Source organism: Zonotrichia albicollis, chromosome 1 (genome assembly GCF_047830755.1).
Source record: "Zonotrichia albicollis isolate bZonAlb1 chromosome 1, bZonAlb1.hap1, whole genome shotgun sequence".
In the NCBI taxonomy this organism is placed as follows: domain Eukaryota; kingdom Metazoa; phylum Chordata; class Aves; order Passeriformes; family Passerellidae; genus Zonotrichia; species Zonotrichia albicollis.
This window is the reverse complement of record NC_133819.1, coordinates 115015892-115037640: the sequence shown is the minus strand read 5'-3', so window position 1 is coordinate 115037640 and position 21749 is coordinate 115015892. Positions and strand designations below refer to the sequence as shown.

General features: G+C 44.1%; 1 protein-coding gene across 1 annotated transcript; it reads right to left on the bottom strand.

Moving 5' to 3' along the window:
- Window positions 1-14175: 14175 nt before the first annotated feature.
- On the bottom strand, window positions 14176-19996 carry NPBWR1 (neuropeptides B and W receptor 1). The gene is made up of 2 exons (XM_026791475.2): window positions 19412-19996; window positions 14176-18774 (listed from the first exon to the last, which is right to left on the bottom strand). The coding sequence occupies exon 2, from the start codon at window positions 18728-18730 to the stop codon at window positions 17747-17749; it is 984 nt and encodes a 327-aa protein (XP_026647276.1). The 5' UTR covers window positions 18731-18774; window positions 19412-19996; the 3' UTR covers window positions 14176-17746.
- Window positions 19997-21749: the final 1753 nt, after the last annotated feature.

Genomic DNA, 21749 nt, shown 5'->3' with positions numbered 1-21749 from the left:
AGCAATGTTTGCCACCTGCCCACGCACATTATGCAATAATGTCCTTGAAAACAGCTGTACATCACCACCTCAAGACGCATAATTCACGATCCATTAAAAATAGACTACTTGACATAAGAGACCATTGGTTTGATGCAGAATGGTAAGTCTGAAATTGTGAATTTCAGTGAATGAATAGTGAATTTGTTCCAGCATTTTACAATGGATTTTTTTTTCTTGAATTCTTCTGACTGTAGTACTGTGACTCAGTGGTAGTGGTTCTTAAAAACATGGGAAAAAATTAAATGTGTGGTATAGCCACTGAGACCCACTTCATTTACTACCTGGTCACAGAGGATGGAAACTGGCCATTTCAGATTTAATCAACCTTGAATAAGAGCCCAGTAATTGATAGAGGGAAAAAAATCAAAACATGTATGCTAACTACAGTGGGGTCTATTAGAGTGATTTCTGCATTGGTCCTTCAGTCATATATTCTGGTTTGACTTGGTTTATTTAGAAGTATTCTAAGTTATTTCTACCAGGATTAATTTAGCTGGGGGACATTTCTTGCTGTGTTTTTGATTTTAGTGTATTTTAAGTAATAGTCAGCAAGACTCTTCATCACACCAAGAAAGTTTGTCAACAGAGTTGAAGTTTGTTCTAAGTTTTTTGGGAATAGCAGTTTTTGAGATGTTTAGCACTTTAGAATTCTCTTTACCACATACAGCCTCTGTGAATAAACAAGCATATCAGAGATTGAATCTTTTCCTTTTAATACTTCAGTGCTCCTTAGAAGATAGGTTTGGCGAGGTTTTTTTAGGTTTGGGTTTGATTTTTTGAAATGTTCAAGGTATGTCCAAAAACGAGAGCTAGATGTTTTCTTTATAATAAATTTACATATTTAGTTGTCAAAATTTCCCATAACATGTTTCAGCACCACAAACTAGCAATGATCTATCCCGCTAGGTCTTGTTGATAGTTGAGTAGATTTAGCCCATCACAGAGAACAAATGCCAAACTCTAAGTCTCACCAAATATGAAGACAATAGCTTCTATAGGTACCTAACATAAATCACATGGTAGTTTTATATAGCATACTGCTGATATGTCACTATGCCAACCAGAAACCAGCCTTGTATTTCTTTAGAAATATAGAAGATCCATTTTGTAACACAGGTTCAGCAAGTGAGGCATAAAAGCTCATGTGCAATTTTTCAGCTTGTTCCAAGGTGAATATAATGTCAAAGTGAAAAATACACCTTGGGAAGAACATGTCTCTCCTGAGACAAGGAGGGAAGCAGGATCAGGATCCTCTTCGTATTCCAGGAGACGAGTGCTCCCAGAAAAGCAAAATCTCTTCATTGTCAAATTCTCTTGTGCCGTTTTTACTCTTCTGTACGTGGGTAAATGTCTACCATGATAATCCCGACTAGTAAGGATCTCAATGCTACCACAGTACCAGCAGTAAATAACAATCAACAACAACCTCCACTATGTCAACATTTGTCTACTTATTTGAGTTGGCCTTGGATGTAATGCAGAGCGAAAACACCTCAGAGCTAGACCTGAGGAGTGCTTACTGAAGGCCAAAGCAAATAAGAAGGACTTACAAACACTCTGGAATGGAGATTCCATCCAAGCAATTGCAATTGGAGGAGAAAAAAAACAAATGTGGGAAATTTGGGAAAAAAGTGACTACAACAAACTTGACCGGGATTCTATCAGGTGCAGTGCAAAGGACCAAAAGATGCCAAAACTAAGCACACAGATGTTGCAAAAGCAGGGGAAAAAGTCAAAGAGGAACACACCACTTGGAGGGGAAGATATGAGAGACATGCCATGGATACTTAGGAAAAACAGAAAAAATCAAAGAAAATCTTGCTCAAAGTCAAAGTCATGAAAAGTTATGGCATGCCATCTAGTGCAGGGACATGCACCAAAGATTCCTCTCTTGATCCATTGAAACCGCAAGATTCCGTTTCCCTTCCCGAAAGGAAATGAAATTTCCTTTTGGGAAGGGAAACGGAATCTTGTGAATGTGAAAAGAAAGGCTAGCAAACACTCTGGGAAGGAGATAGGATCAAATGAAATGCAATTGAAAAAAAGCAGAAAATCGGGAGACTTAGTCTCTTCAAAAAATCGTTTATGAGGAAATGAGCTGCAGAGCAAAGGACCAAAACATGCTAAAACTAAGCTCACAGATGTTGCAAAAGCCGAGGAAAAAGTCAAGGAGGAAGACTTCACTTGGAGGGGAAGATGTGAGGAACATGCCATTGATACTTTGGGGAAAAGAATACAATCAAGAAAATCCTCCCAAAGTCAAAGCCATCAAAACCGTATGCCATCAAGTGCAGGCACATGCAGCAAAGCCTGCCTAAATCGATCTCTGCTGAAGGCCAAAGCAAATTAGAAGGACTTACAAACACTGAGGAATGGAGATTCCATCCAAGCAATTGCAATTGGAGGAGAAAAAAAACAAATGTGGGAAATTTGGGAAAAAAGTGACTACAACAAACTTGACCGGGGTTCTATCAGGTGCAGTGCATAGGACCAAAAGATGCCAAAACTAAGCTCACAGATGTTGCAAAAGCAGGGGAAAAAGTCAAAGAGGAACACACCACTTGGAGGGTAAGATATGAGGGACATGCCATGGACACTTAGGAAAAAAAGAAAAAATCAAAGAAAATCTTGCTCAAAGTCAAAGTCATGAAAAGGCATGGCATGCCATCTAGTGCAGGGACATGCACCAAAGATTCCTCTCTTGGTCCCCATTGAAACCGCAAGATTCCGTTTCCCTTCCCGAAATGTTGCGGTGTGTTGCAATGTCCTGTTTTACCTTCTCTCTTCCCCCTCGTCCCTCGCTGAGTTTGCCCTGTCAATCAGGCTAACATACCAGCAAGGCGTCGTGTGATTGGCCCGTGTAGGTGTCCCTAGTCCCTTGAGACCCTGCCCCTTCACCTGGTTGGTGGCTCACCTGTCCCCTCCCCTTCCCCTGCCCTGAGCTTAAAAGGTTAATGAGACCATGCGGCCTCTATTCTGTTGGAGGAATTGCCCCGGCTCAGACCTCTGTACCCGTGGAATAAACATCTGGATATAACCCTCCAGCAGAATCCACTCCTTCCTTCTCTTCACCATCGCCAGAAGCTCTCTCCTGAGGTAAACGGAGTCCTGACAAGCCTGGACTTGCGTCTGTGCCCCGCAGCTCTCTCCAGCAGCCAAGATATCTGTGGGGTAAAACACCACAGTGCTGCCTTTGGCCCAGCAGCGAGGGTCAGAACTGGCCCAGGCACCATCTAACTGGTTATATTGGGATTCATATTCCAATATATTGGCGTCCCTGAGCGGGCAAAGCGACTTTGCAGCCCTAGAACGGACTCGCAGTACCTCAGAGAAGTTTCTGCCAGCCGTGCATCCAGCTGAAAGGAGCCTGGCTTCAAGACTCCCAGCTAGAGACTTTGGGAATATTACCAGAAGAAGTTTCGTGGACTGTTCGGCGCCTTCTGGAAAGTCCAGCTTCATTGTGGTGAGCAGATTTTCCAGAGGGAGAAAAGGGTAGCTTCTCTTGCACCCAGAGAGAGGTCCTTTTCCGGTGGAGACCTGCCTGCCTAGACCCAGCCTACAGCTTCCATTTCAAGTGAGTATGTCTGCTTTCGGTAGAGCAGAAGCTCAAAAACAGACTCTGCCGCGACTCTGTTTCTTTTTGCCTTTGCATTTTTGGCTGCGCAGCCCCACAGAAGAGAATTCATAGCGTTCTAGCTTTAGTTTTCTGCTGCGTGTTTCACTGTGTTTTAGAATTCGCGCCAGAGCGGGATCGCTCTCTGCCCTTCCCCTCCGGCTCAGCAGCGTGCTCGGACACGTGTGAGGAGACTCTCTTTCTTTCTCGGTGCGGGGGAGGGGGGAGGACTCTCTTTCCACGTGGCCGGGGCATCTGCGGGGTCGGGAGTGCTCTTTGCACACGCGGCGGCGGGGGGCCCCCCCGGTTTCGGCTGCCACGTGGAGTGGCTGTGTCTGCTCCGTGGGGGGGCTGCATTCCATGGCGGTGGAGGCTTTGTTTCTGCCTCGGCTCGGCAGGGCGTGCCCTGCTGCTGCTGCCCGGGAATTTTAAAAGCAGTATATACAGCTGCATTGTGAAGCTTTTGTCTGCTCGTTATCGCTTTCTATCTGTGGTTTTTTTAGAAATTGGTAGCTGATTTTAGCTTTGTTTTTAGTCAGGCGGGATTAAGTACTTTGCTTTTTACATCTAACATGGGTTCCAAACTTAGCATTGTACAAAGGGGAGTGTATTATAATATTGTTAGCATTTTAGTCAAAAGTAATGTGAAATTCTCTAAAGGAAAATTGAAACAGTTTATAAGATGGCTTTTTCTGCAGTTCCCAAACATTTCCCCTGAAGAAATCCACAATATTCAATTCTGGGATAAAGTTGGGAATGAATTGATAACCTTAGGACAATCTGGGAAATCACCCTCAGCTAAATTTGTGTTCTGGAGTTTACAAATTCGAACAGCATTGCTCAAACAAAAGGAAATGGAGAAAAAGCCAAATGTAAAGCCATGTACCTCTGCTCTCCCTGTTTCTCCTTGCTCTAAAACCCCTAAACCTCTTTCCCCAAAACTTGGTATTTTAAAGAGTGCAAACTCATTGGGAAGTCGGCTCCCAGAGTGTGCAAGAATACCTGAGTTGTTTTGTTCACAAAGCCCTGGCCAGGCTGCGTGGCTTTCCCAACCCCCTGTATCCCCTCCTCTAAAATCCCGAGCACGTGTTAGCTTTTCGGAGAGCAGTGATGTCCAAAATGGCCCCCAGTCCCTAGGGAGTGAACAAGATGGTGGATGCCACGTGGCATCTTCCCAAACCTGGTCTTCTTCTTCCCAAAATCCTCTTAAGCACTCCAAAATTCCATCCCCATCCCCCTCTCCTCCTGTTCCTCGTGACACCTTCCCCCCTCCCCCCGCCTTTCCTGCAGTACCCTCAGCTCCGCCCCTCTACTCCTCCCAGGGGGCATCTGCTGACGTGATGTCACCAGGCGTCCCCGCCCCCTGTTCCCACGGTATCCCCGCCCCCTGCCAGTCCCTTGACCCCGCCCCTTGTTCCCACGGTATCCCTGCCCCCTGCCGGCTCCCTGTCCCCGCCCCCTCCCCGGGTTCCCACGGTGGAGACACACCCACTGCCTGTCCCCAAACCTGTAGCTGTGATCCCAATGCTTCTGATTCAAGGGATACAGAGCAGGGTACAGCAGATCCAAGGCATAGTCCCATGTTGTCACTAGCTCCTGTTACGTTTCAGCCTGCAGCTCAAGCTGGAGCAGCTCCAACTGCTAATTGGAGCTCCTTTGGACGACAATTGATTAAGGAGATCTGTAAATCTCATAAGGAATATGGTCCACACTGTCCATATTTCCGTGGCCTTTTAAATTCTGAATTAAGTAGTACTGTTGTAATTCCACATGATTTAAACCAGCTTTTTTCATGTCTCATGACATCCACGGAATTCAAATTATGGGAATCAGCATTGAAACAACTGCTAAAAGATGCTCTCCCAGGCTTACAGGCTGATCCAAACACAGCAAAAGACAACAGTGGTAACCCTATCACCATGGAGCACCTCTGTGGTGAGGGTCAATGGTCTTCTCCCTCAGTCCAAGCTGCTGCAATTCCTGCAGAAACACTTGAGAAAGTAAAAGAAGCAGCTGAAAAAGCATTCTTTTCCCTCCAACCTGAGGGGCCTTTTGAGCCCTATAGTAAAATCAAACAACTACTATCAGAGCCTTTTTTGAAATTTGTAGAAAGGCTAACTAGAGCCATTGAAATACAGGTTAAAAAGGAAAATGCTAGGGAAGCAATTTTAGAAGAAATAGCGTTTACAAATGCAAATGAACAGTGTTGAGCGGCAATCCTGAGCCTTCCTATGGAACCTTCCCCCACATTAAAAGATATGCTTCTAGTCTGTAACAGGAAAGTGCCTCTGATGACTGTGGCTGAAGACACCAGACCAAGGCTGCTGCCAAGACCACTCTAGCGTGTCGCTGTTGCCAGCCCTACATCCTTTCCCTCAGCACAGCAGTACCCTGGGCAGCAGCGGAGACCAGCAATGGTTGAGCCCACTAAACCATGCCTGCTTTGTAATAACCTAGGACACTGGAGTAACCAGTGCCCCCTGAAAAAGGAATTTGATGAATTTAGAAATGGCAGGGGAGGAGAACTACAAGCCCTCGCTGGGGGTCAACAACAAAAAAACGAAGAATAAAGCGCCAGCCTGCCAGGCGTGCAGACATAAAAAGAGCAGGCCAAGAGAATAAGGGTAGCAAAACAAATCAAGCGCGCGATAATATTAACATTTGTGTAAGTGAAGCAGGTGCTTCAAAGACCAAGTCTGCTAGTCCACTGTTGAAAGTGAAACAAAATAACCTTTGTTGTGATTTAAGTGATTCTGTATTAACCGCATCTTCTGTCAATGAGCCTTACAGGTTGCAGCTGACAGAGTCACTCCACCTGAAGGACACTGACTGGCATTTTGTTTCTGTAAATCCTGAACAGAAGGGTACTTGGAACCAAATTTGTTGTAAGTACATCATCACTGGGGACACCCACATACCACAAGAGATCAAAATTGCTCCAGGAATGACAACATCAGATCCCAAGCAATTTGTTCTCAGCCTGCACTGTTTCCACCCACCCCTGTTTCTTCCCAAGGGACAAATTGTTGCTCAAGCTATCCCTGTGCCATCTTTACCTGAAAATGTCAATAAACAAGGGCCCACAGTCGCCCGGGTCCAAGTTATTGGGACAGATAAACCCAAATTGTGGTGCAATGTCAGTGGGGGTGGGGAGTCTAAATGCATTGAGATGCTTGTATTGATATTAAAGATTGTTTTTTCCAAATCCCATTGCACCCTGATGATGCACCGCGTTTGGCATTCTCTGTCCCTTCTATCAATTCAGAAGCTCCTATGAAAAGGTACCATTGGACCGTTCTTCCTCAGGGATTAAAGGTATCTCCAGCTATCTGCCAGTGGTATGTCTCTTCCCTGCTTTCCCCAGTGCGTGCAGCTGCAGAGAAGGCCATCATCTATCATTATATGGATGATATCCTTGTGTGTGCCCCCAATGATGATTTACTAACACATGCGCTTGACCTAACGATCAATGCATTGATTGTTGCAGGGTTCGAGCTCCAGGAAAAGAAAATTCAAAAGATGCCACCCTGGAAGTATTTGGGCTTAGAAATTGGAAATAGGACCATTGTTCCTCAAAAACTAGAAATCAATCCAAGGATCAAGACCCTTGCGGATGTCCACAAGTTGTGTGGGTCTTTGAACTGGGTAAGACCATGGCTTGGTCTGACTAATGAAGACCTTGCCCCTCTTTTCAATTTATTGAAAGGGGGAGAGGACCCAGGTGCTCCTAGGTCTATTACCCCAGAGGCACGGAAAGCTCTAGAAAAGGTTCAGATTGCAATGTACAGGCTTTTGGACGGCAGAAATATGTTCATGTTAGTGTAGATACCTTTTCTGGAGCGGTCTATGCTTCTGCCCACACAGGAGAATCATCTATTGATGCTATTAAGCACCTCTTACAAGCTTTTTCTTTCATGGGCATCTCCAAGGAGCTGAAAACTGATAATGGGCCTGCTTATAAATCCAAGGAATTCGGGAGCTTCCTGCAGCAATGGGGAGTAGAGCATAAAACTGGCATCCCCTACTCCCCTACAGGTCAAGCCATTGTAGAAAGAACTCACTGTGATATTAAAAGGGTCCTGGACCAGCAACAACAGGTTCTGAAGGTAGAACCTCCCCACATCCGGTTATCCAGGGCACTATTCACAATCAATTTTCTGAATTGTTCTTTTGACAGCCTGAACCCACCCATCCTACGCCACTTTGGGGGGAGCAGTCACAGGTTGATGAAAGAAAAACCTCCAGTTTTAGTAAAGGACCCTGAGACTTGGAAAATGGTGGAACCTTACAAATTGGTTACTTGGGGACGTGGATACGCCTGTGTGTCCACCCCCTCTGGTTTAAGGTGGGTTCCTTCCAAATGGGTAAAGCCCTATGTTCCCAAGGTCTCAGAGAAATCTGCAGAAGCACCCCAAGTTGCTCATGCTGCCTGGAGAAGAAAACGCCGCATGCGTTCTCTGGAAGAAATTCCATTTAAGCCTCCTATCTGGAATAGCTTGTAATATATGTCTGTCTCAAGTTCCTTGTACCAGTTTAGATCCCACTGTTCGTGTGAAGCCTCGAGATGCCATGAGACCGAGCCTGCTTCTCGTCCTACTCGTGATCATCCCACCTGCGATCTCCTACCGCAGCCCAAACCACATATGGACTACCTTGACAAAGGCTCTCAGACATCAACAAAGAAACTGACAACGGGCTGAATGGACTGTTCAATGGCTGGAGACTCTCGGGCTGGTTGGGATCTATTCTGAAAACTGTAATTTTAGTGCTGTTTATTTTACTTGTAGTTATTGTAGTTTTTAGCATTGTTTTTGGAGTAATCAGACGCATGGTTCTCAAGTTAATCTCAAGCTCATCTCCCCCTCCTGAAGTCTACCATTTGGAAGCCCTCAGTGCTCCAGTGGATGACCTGGAAGCCTCAGTAGAAAACACTGACCCTCCTGTAGAAGAAGAACCGATTTACCAACCATGGTTTGGCAATCATTCTGCACCATAAACACAGTCCTCTTCTTTTTAAACAAAACTAGGGGGAGTTGTTGCGGTGTGTTGCAATGTCCTGTTTTACCTTCTCCCTTCCCCCTCGCCCCTCGCTGAGTTTGCCCTGTCAATCAGGCTAACATACCAGCAAGGCGTCGTGTGATTGGTCCCTCCGGCCTGGGGGACATTGGCCCGTGTAGGTGTCCCTAGTCCCTTGAGACCCTGCCCCTTCACCTGGTTGGTGGCTCACCTGTCCCCTCCCCTTCCCCTGCCCTGAGCTTAAAAGGTTAATGAGACCATGCGGCCTCTATTCTGTTGGAGGAATTGCCCCGGCTCAGACCTCTGTACCCGTGGAATAAACATCTGGATATAACCCTCCAGCAGAATCCACTCCTTCCTTCTCTTCACCATCGCCAGAAGCTCTCTCCTGAGGTAAACGGAGTCCTGACAAGCCTGGACTTGCGTCTGTGCCCCGCAGCTCTCTCCAGCAGCCAAGATATCTCTGGGGTAAAACACCACAGTGCTGCCTTTGGCCCAGCAGCGAGGGTCAGAACTGGCCCAGGCACCATCTAACTGGTTATATTGGGATTCATATTCCAATACCGAAAGGAAATGAAATTTCCTTTCGGGAAGGGAAACGGAATCTTGCGAATGCGAAAAGAAAGGCTAACAAACACTCTGGAAAGGAGATAGGATCAAATGAAATGCAATTGAAAAAAAGCAGAAAATTGGGAGACTTAGTCTCTTCAAAAAATCGTTTATGAGGAAATGAGCTGCAGAGCAAAGGACCAAAACATGCTAAAACTAAGCTCACAGATGTTGCAAAAGCCGGGGAAAAAGTTAAGGAGGAAGACTTCACTTGGAGGGGAAGATGTGAGGAACATGCCATTGATACTTTGGGGAAAAGAATACAATCAAGAAAATCCTCCCAAAGTCAAAGCCATCAAAACCGTATGCCATCAAGTGCAGGCACATGCAGCAAAGCCTGCCTAAATCGATCTCTGCTGAAGGCCAAAGCAAATAAGAAGGACTTACAAACACTCTGGAATGGAGATTCCATCCAAGCAATTGCAATTGGAGGAGAAAAAAAAGGAATGTGGGAAATTTGGGAAATTAAATGACTACAACCAACTTGACCGTGATTCTATCAGGTGCAGTGCAAAGGAGCAAAACATGCGAAAACTAAGCTCACAGATGTTGCAAAAGCCGGGGAAAAAGTCAAGGAGGAAGACTTCACTTGGAGGGGAAATGTGAGGGAGATACCAATGAGACTTTGGAGAAAAAAAAAAATCATGAAAATCCTCCCAAAGTCAAAGCCATCAAAACCGTATGCCATCAAGTGCAGGCACATGCCGCAAAGCCTGCCTAAATCGATCTCTGCTACCCAGCAGGGGTGTCTTAGTAGCCCAGATTTCCTCCCACAGGGAGCTGCTGCCACTGGGGCATGCTGTAGGTCTTCCATCTAATAAGAAACATAAATATACATTGCAGTATTGGAGGGACTCTAGCAACACCTGAGCCTGTAATATTCTATAAAGACAGCTTGCACTGTTGGCTATTCATTTATGACAATCACACTAGCTGTATCCAAGCCCATTGCACTACTTACAGCTCCTGAGGACTCTGGTGAGTATTTAAAGTATTAAGCTACTTTCTCCTTATTAGAATCATACAGCTTTTCTTTTCATCAATATACACCTTAAAAATTGAATATTTTGGACTTATATTCTCTAAATAAAATCCCCAGTTTTCTTTAAGGACTTGAGAATTTCAGTTGAGAATCTCTTCCCTTACTGCTCTGCCTAGTGTCTGAACTAAAAATTTGAATCTGAGAGCATAAGGTAATTTTAATGTAGGATTAACCCAAACTAGTTCTATGATTTCAGCACACTTTGTTCAACCAATACCTGTTAAAAAGTACTAATCTCCATTTAAAAAAAATATATAAGGATTCATGTTATTTTATATATATTTTACAATAAGAGAAACAGTATTTTTGTTTGCCTTTGCTGATTTGTATTATCTTCGAACACAGTGTCCAAATTAGCTCTTGGGAACATGGTTTTTTATTCTTTAACTCTGGTTTAGGAAAACAGTGATGGTTTGTCAGTGAAGAACCAGTGCCATCTCGGGGCTGAAAGCTGAAAGGAAGGGAAGTGTCCAAAATATTAAACACAGTCTGGGCATAATAGGAACCACGGACAGGAAAATGCAAATGGGGAAGAATTTTCCAGCTAATGAAAACAGTGTGAAGCAGAGTACAGAGACACACAAATCCTTGCCCAGAGGCTGCTGGGGCTCCTCGGGGCTGCCCTGGTTTGAGGAATGGGGTGCAGGAGAGTTGGCCTCTGCAAACTGACACAGCTGCTTCTCTATGTCAGGGATACCGGCCCTGGGGGCTGACTGACTGCAAGTGGGAATGTGCAGGACCTGCTGTGTCTGCATCCAGACATCATTCTTCCTTGTGAGAATTCTAACTGTACACTGAAAGCAGATGCTTAAAAAGAAACAGGAAATTTGCAAGTAAGCTTAGGATCATGCCTCTAGAAAATGCCGACCTTTATTAAAGCTATTTTATTATAATTCTGTTTATCATAGCATAGTGAATTGAATAAAATTTGAGGAAAAGACACCTTACATAGAAAACTGCATACTTAGTGTCAGGCATGACAGCACAAACTCGTTTCCGCTCAGTACATTTGCTGAATAATTTGTCTTTGAACTCCCTCTGGTGGTATAAAGGTTTTGTAAGTAGAAAAAGATTTTGGAAGCATTTATGAGGCTTCAAATAGCAATAAGTTGGTGGTTTGTATGTCTTCTTCATGCCTCCTAAAGATGACTATGAATGAAGGCGGGAAAAATGGAAAATATATAAAACTTATGTATAATTTAATTTCTTTTACTTTGTAAAGCAGAAAAAGACGTTGCCTTGTGTTGCAATCATGCTTTAAATTGGCAAAACAATGTAAAAGTCTTGCTCTGTTGAGAAAGAAAATTTTTCTACTCTCCATAGTGGAACTATTTTGAAGCAGAGAGAGACTAAAAAAGCTGAGGGGGCTGGGGAACATTGTAACTTGGATGGGGTTGTCTGAAAGATCTTTACTGACACTGATGAGCAATTGGCACTCAGACAGGATTAAGAACAGAATTATTCTCCTGTCATGATTGAGCTGCTCATATCAGCAGCTGCTTACCAGAATGAGCAAAAGAATCACAGTCTTTTAATGCTAACTTGTCTACTTTGTACGTGTGAACACTCACAGGGCATTTGCCAGTTGCATGTTGTGCTGTGTGTGTTCAACAACAGCATGAATGTTAGACTAAATGTTGGTCTGTTAAATTCAAGCCTATAAACTGCTGTTTCTTCTGCTGTCTGCACTGGGTGAATAGAAGATCCTTTTTCCCACTGTGTTTAATCAGCAATTTTTAAAAAATATTTTGGATGTCATGCCACTGAAAGGAGCCTCATGGAAATCGTCTCTGGAAAGGGAATGTTTACTACATTTCCAGGCTCTGAAAATTCCAGAGCTTCTGAACTCATAGAGAAAAGCTCCATCTGCTCAAATATAACTCAGTAAAATTAGTGTATCCTTCTTTTAAGATAAAGTCTTTATGACAAAAATATTGCTAAAATATTAGACTTAAAAATAGAGTATTAACTTTTTTTTTAGTGGGCATACTTATTTTGGCAAAGTACAAGAAAAGGGTGGAAGATTTTTCTCTCAAGTTAGAAAAAAAGTATCTTTTTCATTGATAAAAAAGAAGGAGGAATTGGAAACATTCTGGAACTGGAAGCACAGGAGTGGTGGTCAACATCAGCTTTGGGTTTGGGGCAGCTGGATCAGGAGTAGCCAGGCAAAAATGCTATTGCTCTGAAAGTATGCTGGGTGATTTTTAAACAAAATTTATAGAAAACTCGTGGTCCTGAGGGAATATCTGTTTTGCCAGATGTCTTTAACCAGAGTTCCCAGGATGTGTCTCAGCCACCAAGGGACCCATGGGTTCTTGGCTGAAGGGGTGCTTGACAATCACACACAGTGTCACCCTCTGGCTGTCCATAGCTTGCTGTAGAGAAACTACAGGGAGATGTCCATGAAAAGCTGTGCATGGCTTTTACAAGGCATTGAGAAGATTTGGTGCTGACAGTGTGCCACAAGCTGGAGGCTGGTTCTGTTTAAGCACATTTTTTTGGCATGTGAGAAACTGAATGGTGACTTAAGCAGAAAAGGAATGACACAGTTCTCTCTTGCCTTATGAAGTTTTACTGCAATCAAACCAGAAAACACCTGGTGTTATCCTTTGTGCTTATCCAAGGTTCATACCCTTCTGGGTCCCAGAACTTTTCCCATCCCTGCTTTCCTCAGAGCAAGGCATCAGGCATTATACAGGTGTATGCTCCTTATACTCTAACTAACCACAGCCCTGAGAACACAGCCCTGTCTACTCCTTCCACCTTGTTCCCCCTTCCAAGAATCCCTACCCACCCCCACCTCTTAGTGGCCAAAAGTTCAAAATGCTGAATTTAACATCATTCAGGGTGGTACAAACAGAGGGGAAGGATGAAGCATGAGCAGCCAGGAAATTTAATTCTATTCTATTTATTATGAAGCATAAGCAGCCAGAAAATTTAATTCTATTTTATTTATTCATTTATGGAATCAGTTTTTCTGTTTTTTCTGTTTTTCCTCTGGAAGTCTATATCAAATATCTACAATATCTATTGCAAGTTATAGCTATGCTGAGGGGAAAAAGGATTCAATTTTATTTTACTAATTTTCATACATATAAAACACTTCCATATATAAAAAATCCTGCCTTACAGCAACTCTGCTGTTTCACAATGTGCCACTGTTCATTATAGCTGGTTAAACATGGGCTGAAGAGGAGCATTTTTATTTCGTCCTCCAGAAATAAAAAAGATATGTTTAAGTGGGATACATTTATTTTTATATTATCACCTATTCCTGCTCTGGGAGCTGAAGTTCAGCTTCTATACAACACCAAGTTATCCTTGCTGCCAGCAGTATTGAAAATTGAGCCTCCCCCTCTCCTGCTGAATGCTGGTTTGGGTCACATATAGGCTCTGCCAGAATGTTCTCTGTCCCAAATGAAAAGGCCATAGGCTGAGAGAAGAACTTGTGTTCCTATATTGAAGCCCTGCAAGATGAGAGGGGGCATTACCTAACAATGAAAATCCTCCCCAGGCTCTCCAGGCTCAACTTCCTCCTCCAAGTGGAGTCAGCCTGCAATGCCCACGGAGTGAAAGGCTCCCAGTTGAGTCACAGACACTGCAGAGAGCAGAGTTGTGCAAGGTGGCACTGCCCGGGGCCTGAGACTGAGCTGAGCACCCCTGTGAGAGCTGGGCTTTGCTCCAGCCTCAGCCAGCGCTGTGACCAACAACCCTGGGAAAACTCCAGGCACTTGGAGAAACAGTGAATTCTTCTCAGATGTTCACCCTACGATGAAGAACAGCTAAGATGTGGCTTCAGAATGAGGAGGAATTTAGTGAAGGATTATTGAAGTGAAGGAAGACGACCCACCTTTGTTGGTCAGCATTGACTTCGTTTATTGATTCAATCAGTCACTTTTTATAACAGCGTTATTTAAGTTCATGCATATTGCAAAATCCGAGCTCATCATAGGTCAGAGATAACACACCAACCCCTCCTTTTGTTTTCAATACCAAGATTTTTGTTCTCAAAACTTACTTTTACTTTCCCAAAACAGCCAAAGATAGAATATTTACCTGTTATGAGAAAACTGCCTGAGAACCCTGGTATGAAAGGTTCTCAAGGCCTTCATGTTTGTCACTTTTGCTTTCCCATACCTTATCCAAGGACAAGATATTTACTTGTTATTAAAAACAACCTGAGAACTCCTGCTGTTTACAGAAACAGGCCGTGAGAATTTGCTCCTCACAGCTGCCTTTTAAGCCATTTCTGAAAAAATCTCCAACAAAGGATAACCTCACCATGAGTGGTGTTCTGTTTGCATTTTTATGATTCTAATAGAAAAAAGACAAGCAGTCCAAGACACCTCAAAGTGAAATTTGCTATTAGACAGTTCTTCTCATATTTTCCCCCTTGGAAAATGAAAAATGAGCATGGGGAAGTGCGACCATGTTCACAGGGGTCCGACGTTGAGGGAAGAGGCGGGGATTTGACCCCATGTTTCAGAAGGCTTGATTTATTGTTTTACGATATATATTACATTAAAACTATACTAAAAGAATAGAAGAAAGGATTTCGTCAGAAGGCTAGCTAAGAATAGAAAAAGAAGGAATGAATAACAAAGGCTTGTGGCTCTGACTCTCTGTCCCTGCCAGCTCCCTGTGATTGGCCATTAATTAGAAACAACCACATAAGACCAATCACAAAGCCATCTGTTGCATTCCACAGCAGCAGATAACCATTGTTTACATTTTGTTCCTGAGGCCTCTCAGCTTCTCAGGAGGAAAAATCCTAAGGAAAGGATTTTTCATAAAAGATGTCCATGACAGGGAAGACAATGAAATGAAACATTGACTAAGAGGAAAGGCATATTTTAAAATGCCTTCCCATTTCCTGAGAAATATAAAGATTTTGAAGAACCCTCTCCACATTGATATAGATTAGAAAGTTGTTTGTTTATTTATTTAAGAGCGTGAACCAGATAAGATTGTTCAGGAAAAGTTAAAATTTTGGTAATCAAATATAGATAAAAATGGACTAATCAGACTGTTCTTGTAACTTACTACCAATCAGCATCTTAGAAACACGTTTGATGTATAGGTACAGAGCAGATTTTTCAGAAGCACAGCAAAGCTACTGAAGTTTCAGTGACTTTTCTGGGGTAAAAAGAAGTCCTGACAAGTGATGAGACAAATGTAGCTGCATAAAAGCATGACCAAAGCACTTGGGTGGTTGGTGTCACAAAAAATGTTCAAATCTGTGCCACTAATGTGACTGTTGGACAGGGAATTTTATTTTCCTGCCATTTGTCAGTTTTCAGGGAAGGATCACATCCATGAGAGCACAATGTTGCTGCATGTCTTTTCTGAGAATAGAACTGTTTACTTTTCAAGCTGTATGTAGTCTTTAAGCAAATAATGTTCTTGTGAAGATGATGACTAAAGAATACAAGAGAGGTAGTGTGTGTAGCAGCAGCTTAAAGAGAGATTTTGATGCTTGATCCATACAGACTAAATTCTCTCTCCATGGCAAGTGACCGATCACCAGGCAGCTGATGGGAAAAGCTAATTTATCTTTCTGCCTGTTTTTCTTTCAGGTAGAAAGATAAACACTGGTTCTTGAAGCACATTTTTTCTATGCAGTGTGGAAATGGGTACTCCACACCTTTTGGGCTTGCTCTTTCAAACACCAGCTTCTGTGTCTGATGGAAGTCAGATCATTCAGCCCCCAGGGAAACAGAACAACACTGTCATTTCCCAGAGGAGTCCTTCCATTTCCATAACAGCTAAACTGGGTGTTGAACTTAGCACTGACTGTCTCAGGGAATATTAATGTCTATAAGGAGAAATGATTTAACATACAACACAGTTGTATGTTATTATAAAGTATCAGGCGTGCATAATGGCTGAAATCTGGGAGGAAAATTTTTATTTGGAGTTTTTGTGGGAGGATCTAGTGAAAGAAACTTTCCATATGCCTATGGCAGAACTTTAAACTGCAGCAATGGGAAAGGAGCTGGTGCAAAATCTCACAGGAGCAACCTGCATGTGCCATACAAATCCTCATGCACCCCCTGACAGCCATCAGGACCTCCTGTGTGGGTGGAAATGCAAATCCTTAACCACATCTCCCAATCTCTCTGTGTTCAGTGGAGGGGAAAATATCTAATAAAAATTGTGTTACACTGATTTAGAATCTGCTGCAGGGAAGTGCAGTGAAGACCACTAAGGTGAGAAATATTAACTGATTGCAAATACTTTCTCAGTCATCAACATTTTTGCAGCTTTCCTTAGAGAGCTAAAAGAGGAGATGAGACCAGAGGAAGAATCCTCCTCTTACAGAGTTTGGACATGTGAATTCTAGTAAAACTTTCATACACCCTCTCTCTCCTCCTTCAGGCAAAATTCACTTATCTATTGTGTATTTTTTTAAAATTTATTTTTATTTCACTTCTCCTTTTTAAGAGAAATATTAATAAATCTTACCAAAAGGTGGAAGTATGTGAGAGATAGTTTAAAAGTAGCCTAACCACTGCAAGTTGTTTTTTGTGATTTCTAAGGGAAGAACTCAGGTTATTCCCATGTTTTCAGAAGGACCTTTTTAAACCCTTAAAAGATTACTGGTTCTGAAGATAGCCTCTGATTCTGTTTTCTAGGACCACAAAATAAATATCTGTAAGTGCAGCAGCCCATAAACACATGACAAATAATAATCACCACTTCTGATATAAACAAAAGTTGCATTTTTTACAAACTACAATGACCGAGTGTACTGTTAAGCTATTTTCTGCAGCAAGTGGCTCTAAACCCATATCTGTGTCTTTTATTCACTAGGGAGGGGTTGCTTTTTTTTCTTTAAAGTTCAGACTGATATCTCTCTTACATGTTCTCATGGATTTTGACTGCCTTATCTTACTCTCCTTTAAAGTGAAATGAGCTCAATACCTTTGTTTATTTGTTATCCTTTGGAGTTGTTGCTAAGTTTGCAAGACTTTGGTAAGCAGGTCCTGTAGGTAGGGAAGAGGCTGTGGTATTACTAAGCAAGACACTTGGTACCACACTTTTATTGAGCTTTACAAATCACTGATAATTTAGACAGTCATGTGGCTTGAGTTCACAAAGCAATGCCTTTCAAAAGGGAAAAGGGACCTGTGGCAGCTCTGTGAGCTCCAGACACAGGTCAGAAAGAGCACTAGAGAAAAGGAATTAAAAATAACCAACAACAAACTAACAAAAAGCCAGGGCAGCACTAAGGAAATGAGTGCAGGAGGTGAGAAAGATCTACCTGTCCCCAATTCATGTCTTGAGTAGGGCAACAACCTGAAGCCCAGGGGGCCATCATGAGGAGACTGGAGAGAAAGCACTCTGTGGGCTGGAATGACCCAGGAAGAGCAGGTGACTGTGACAGGACACAGGACAGGACAGGAGAGAGGGCTGGGCTGGCTTTATGAGGTGGCCCTGCGATCGATCAGTCTGCGAAAGCTCCTCCGGAAGCTTTCATCCAGAAAGGCGTACAAGAAAGGGTTGAAGCAGCTGTTGGCATAGCTTAGGCTGGTGATGAAATAGGAAATCCCAATGACCAGGGGAGTTTGTGGGATGTCCACGATGAGGGCCACCACTGTGCTAAGGTGAAAGGGCGTCCAGCAGAGCAGGCACACACCCAGGATAGCAACCACCATCAGCGTCACCTTCTTTTTGGCTTTGTCCAGAGCTTTTGCATTGCAGTGGAGCTGCATGTGTCTCAGTCTGCACAGCATGGTGGTGTACAGGGTGCAGATGGTGGACACTGGGATGACAAAGCCTAAAATAAGGGTGTAGATCCGACTGCCTTTCCACCACACGCTCTCGGGGTGGGGGAACACGAAGACGCAGTGGGAGCGCCCCTGCTCCTCGTGTATCTTGGCAAAGACAGCGAAGGGCAGGATGATGACGGTGACAAACGACCAGACACAGAGGCTGACAATCTTGGCTGCTCTGTAGGTGCGGTAGGACACCTTCCTGGACTTGGTGGTGGCCACCACAACGAGGTAGCGGTCAATGCTCATGACAGTGAGGAAGTAGATGCTGGAGAAGATGTTGTACTGGTCTATGGAGATGATGAGCTTGCACATGAGCTCTCCAAAGGGCCACTGCAGGAGCAGGTAGTCAGCAATGTTGATGGGCAGCACCAAGGTAAAGAGCTCATCAGCAATGGCCAGGTTGAGGATGAAGATGTTGGTTACTGTTTTCATCTTTGGTGCTTTGAGGATGACATAGATGACAGCAGTGTTGCCTGTCAGTCCCACGGCACAGATGATGGAGTAGATGACAGGCACTGTGATGTAGTACCTGGGGCTTACTGGAGTAGTGGACATATTCAGACTCCCATGTCCTCTTTCAGTGCAGTCTGCACATGAGGAATTGGTTTCAGGGAGGGAGAAGTTCTCCATGGCTACAGGAGAGGATGGCTAGGCTCAGTGGTGGTAAGGATGGCCTGAAAGTGGGGAAAAATAAGTGAGACCTCTGCTCTTCGCAAGGCTGTCTCCTCTGGCACACCCAACTGCCAAAATCTCACGTATGCTTCCCATGGCACCCTGATGGCAGCAAGGGAAGATCACCAAGGGCTTAGCCAGCAGCCAAGTGTCCCAGTGGCTGCTCCTTCCCTCCTCCCGCATCATGGGAGTGCCGTGCGGGGACAGCGCTCAGCTTGGGGGTCCTCTGAAATGCCCAGCCATGCCAGGGTGACAGCACTCAGCCTGGGGCTCCCCCGAAGTGCCCAGCTATCCCAGGGTGATAATGCTTAGCCTGGGGCTCCCCTACAGCCATCCCAGAGTGACAGTGCTCAGCCTGGAGCTTCCCCGAAGTCCCAGGCATCCCAGGGGAACAGCGCTCAGCCTGGGACTCCCCCCAAAGCCATCCCATGGGGACAGCGCTCTCCTGGGAGCCCAGGGGCGCTGCCCGGTCCCTTCCCCGCCGGCGCTCGGCGGTGCCTCTGGGCCGGGGCTGCTCGGACTGACGGTGTCCTGCTCTCGAAGGGAGCCGGTGCCCTCGGTGTGCTCCCCGAAAAGCAAAAGGCACCCCCGTTCCCGACTGGAGGGAGAGCTGTGAAGGGGGATCAGGGACGCACCGACCTGTTCCAGCCCGGCGGCGGCGGTGCGGCTCCCGGAGCGGCGGGATGCGCTGTCCTTGCGGGGGGATGTGCCGGCACCGCTCCTTTGCTGGATTCTGAGAGTTACAGCCGAGTCCGACTCGATCTGGGCAGCAAGAAACAGGTGACGCGAACAGCAGAGGATGGTTTAAGAGTCGGAAGCCGGAGCATTGGAAGAGGTTTGTGCTTTACCTGGACTCACATCTCCTCCCGCCGTCCGGCAGCGCAGCAATGGGGACAGAGATCCCAGGTGGACCATCGGGGGTATCTGCGCTCCTGCTGGGGCTGAGAGCTCAGCACTCAGCACCTGCCCGGCCCCGGGACTGTCCCGGGCGGGGCGGGGGCAGCGCGATGCTGTGCATCAGGCTCCGAGCCACAGCATCGAGGGGAAGGTGCCCCTGCTTATTGCGGGGGGTTGGACTGGGTGGCCTTTCAGCTCCCTTCCGGCCCAAAGTAATCTGTGATTCTGGGAACTGGCCAGGAAAACACATTTTTCATGGGATGTGGGATTCAGAAGCAGGATGGATGCACAGTAGTTCTGGTTCTGCCTGACACTTTGACTCCTTCACTCTGTGCTAGTGATAAACTGAAATATAACCCCGGGAAGGCAATCTTTTTTTTAGAGGGTAATTCAGAGCTCCTGATTATCAGAGTTTTTTTTCCAAAAAGTACGTGGCATAAAATCGATCTAATTTTATTTTCATTTTCGTTGCCTTTTCAATGTGAGAATTATATGTAATACATTGTAATACATTTGTAATTACTATTACTATTGTAGTACATTAGACAAAACTTCTGCATCTCTAAAATCGGAAGTGTAAACAACTTTTTTTTATGCTACAAGCAGGACTGACCACATACATTATCAATAACTACTAATAAATTACTAACTGCATAATAAATGAATCTTTTGGCAAACTGGCATTATTGTTTATTATCTGTAAGCTAGTACCATGGAGAGAGATAAATACAGCCTGGCTCTGATTGTCCCATACTATGATGTATAATTACCTAGATCAGCAGGATAGCATAAATCTCAAAATCCAAGCAAATAAATTATTAAGTAAATACATGTAAAAGGACATGAGAAGTACCTCTGCTTCATTATGGCTATGATTTTTTTGTAGCACTCTGTCTTACATTATTTCATATTACTAGCTACATTATATAGCAAAGGATACTTCACCATACAGAGTATGGTGCTCTGCGATTCTTAACTTCCTTTACAGAAATATCTGAGACAAAAATGTGCTCACACACTTGTGTACTCCCATGAAAATGACATAAATACAATGCTGCAGGGTCATCATGGAGTTCTGCTTCCCTTTTTTTGTCTATAGTTTCACAATCCAAATAATGAAAATACCACCTTTGCTATGGAGTTTATTGGAAGCTAGCATTTGAGCCAGGTTTATTGACCTAGTTTTAAGTTTTAAGCACAGTTGTCTTAAAGTGAATGTAGCTTTGGAAACTCAATGTGCTCATTCCCCATACTGTAGCAGTAGTATGACAGAGGTGCCCCACTTCTGAGATTCTTGGGGAGTTCTTCCACACTGGTGCTTTGTAGGCATTTAATTCCTTGCATGCAAGTTCTGGTGGTGACATCACCTAAATGTGTACAAAAATTTTATCACAATGCTTTTGCCATGGTGTTTGTACCCACTCCCTTTCAGTTTATCATTGATTCTAAAGGGAACCATCTTTTTCCCAGAAAAAGATCCCCTAACTTCAGCAATAACTTTATTCTGTGGAGTTAATGTCTTGGGGTCTTTTGACTCTGCAGGGTTAAAATTGCAATTCTAATAGAAAGCTGACTAGGAGGAATCTGCATTTTTTCTCTCTCTTGGTAGCTGAAGAAATGGATTTTGGGCCTATTAAATCTCTGATGTATTTATGTGAACTGCTGTCACTACTGAGGGAATTGTAGCTGCCTGTACAGCACATCTATAAACAACTTGCCTCCATTATCAGGTGTTCATTGCTGATACTGGTGTAGTGTTTAAAGGCATCAAAAGACATCAGGTCTCATATACAGCAGTTAAAGTAATTATTTCCCCCTTTTTAAACATCAGTTTCCCAGAAAGGCAGTCAAAGGCCTTTATAAGTTTATAGCTGACTTCGGTAAACTTAGAAATTCTGTTTTTGTGTGGATAGCTCCAAACCACAGCATGTGTCTCAATGTCTCAGCAGGTGCACAGACCATCTTCCTTTCAGCTGAAAGCAAACAGAAATAAGAAGTGTTAGGAATAACTTCTACAAGGTGAGGCTGTCGGGATTGGCAAGTTTAGACTGACAACCACAGCAGATTCTGTGGGTGCCAT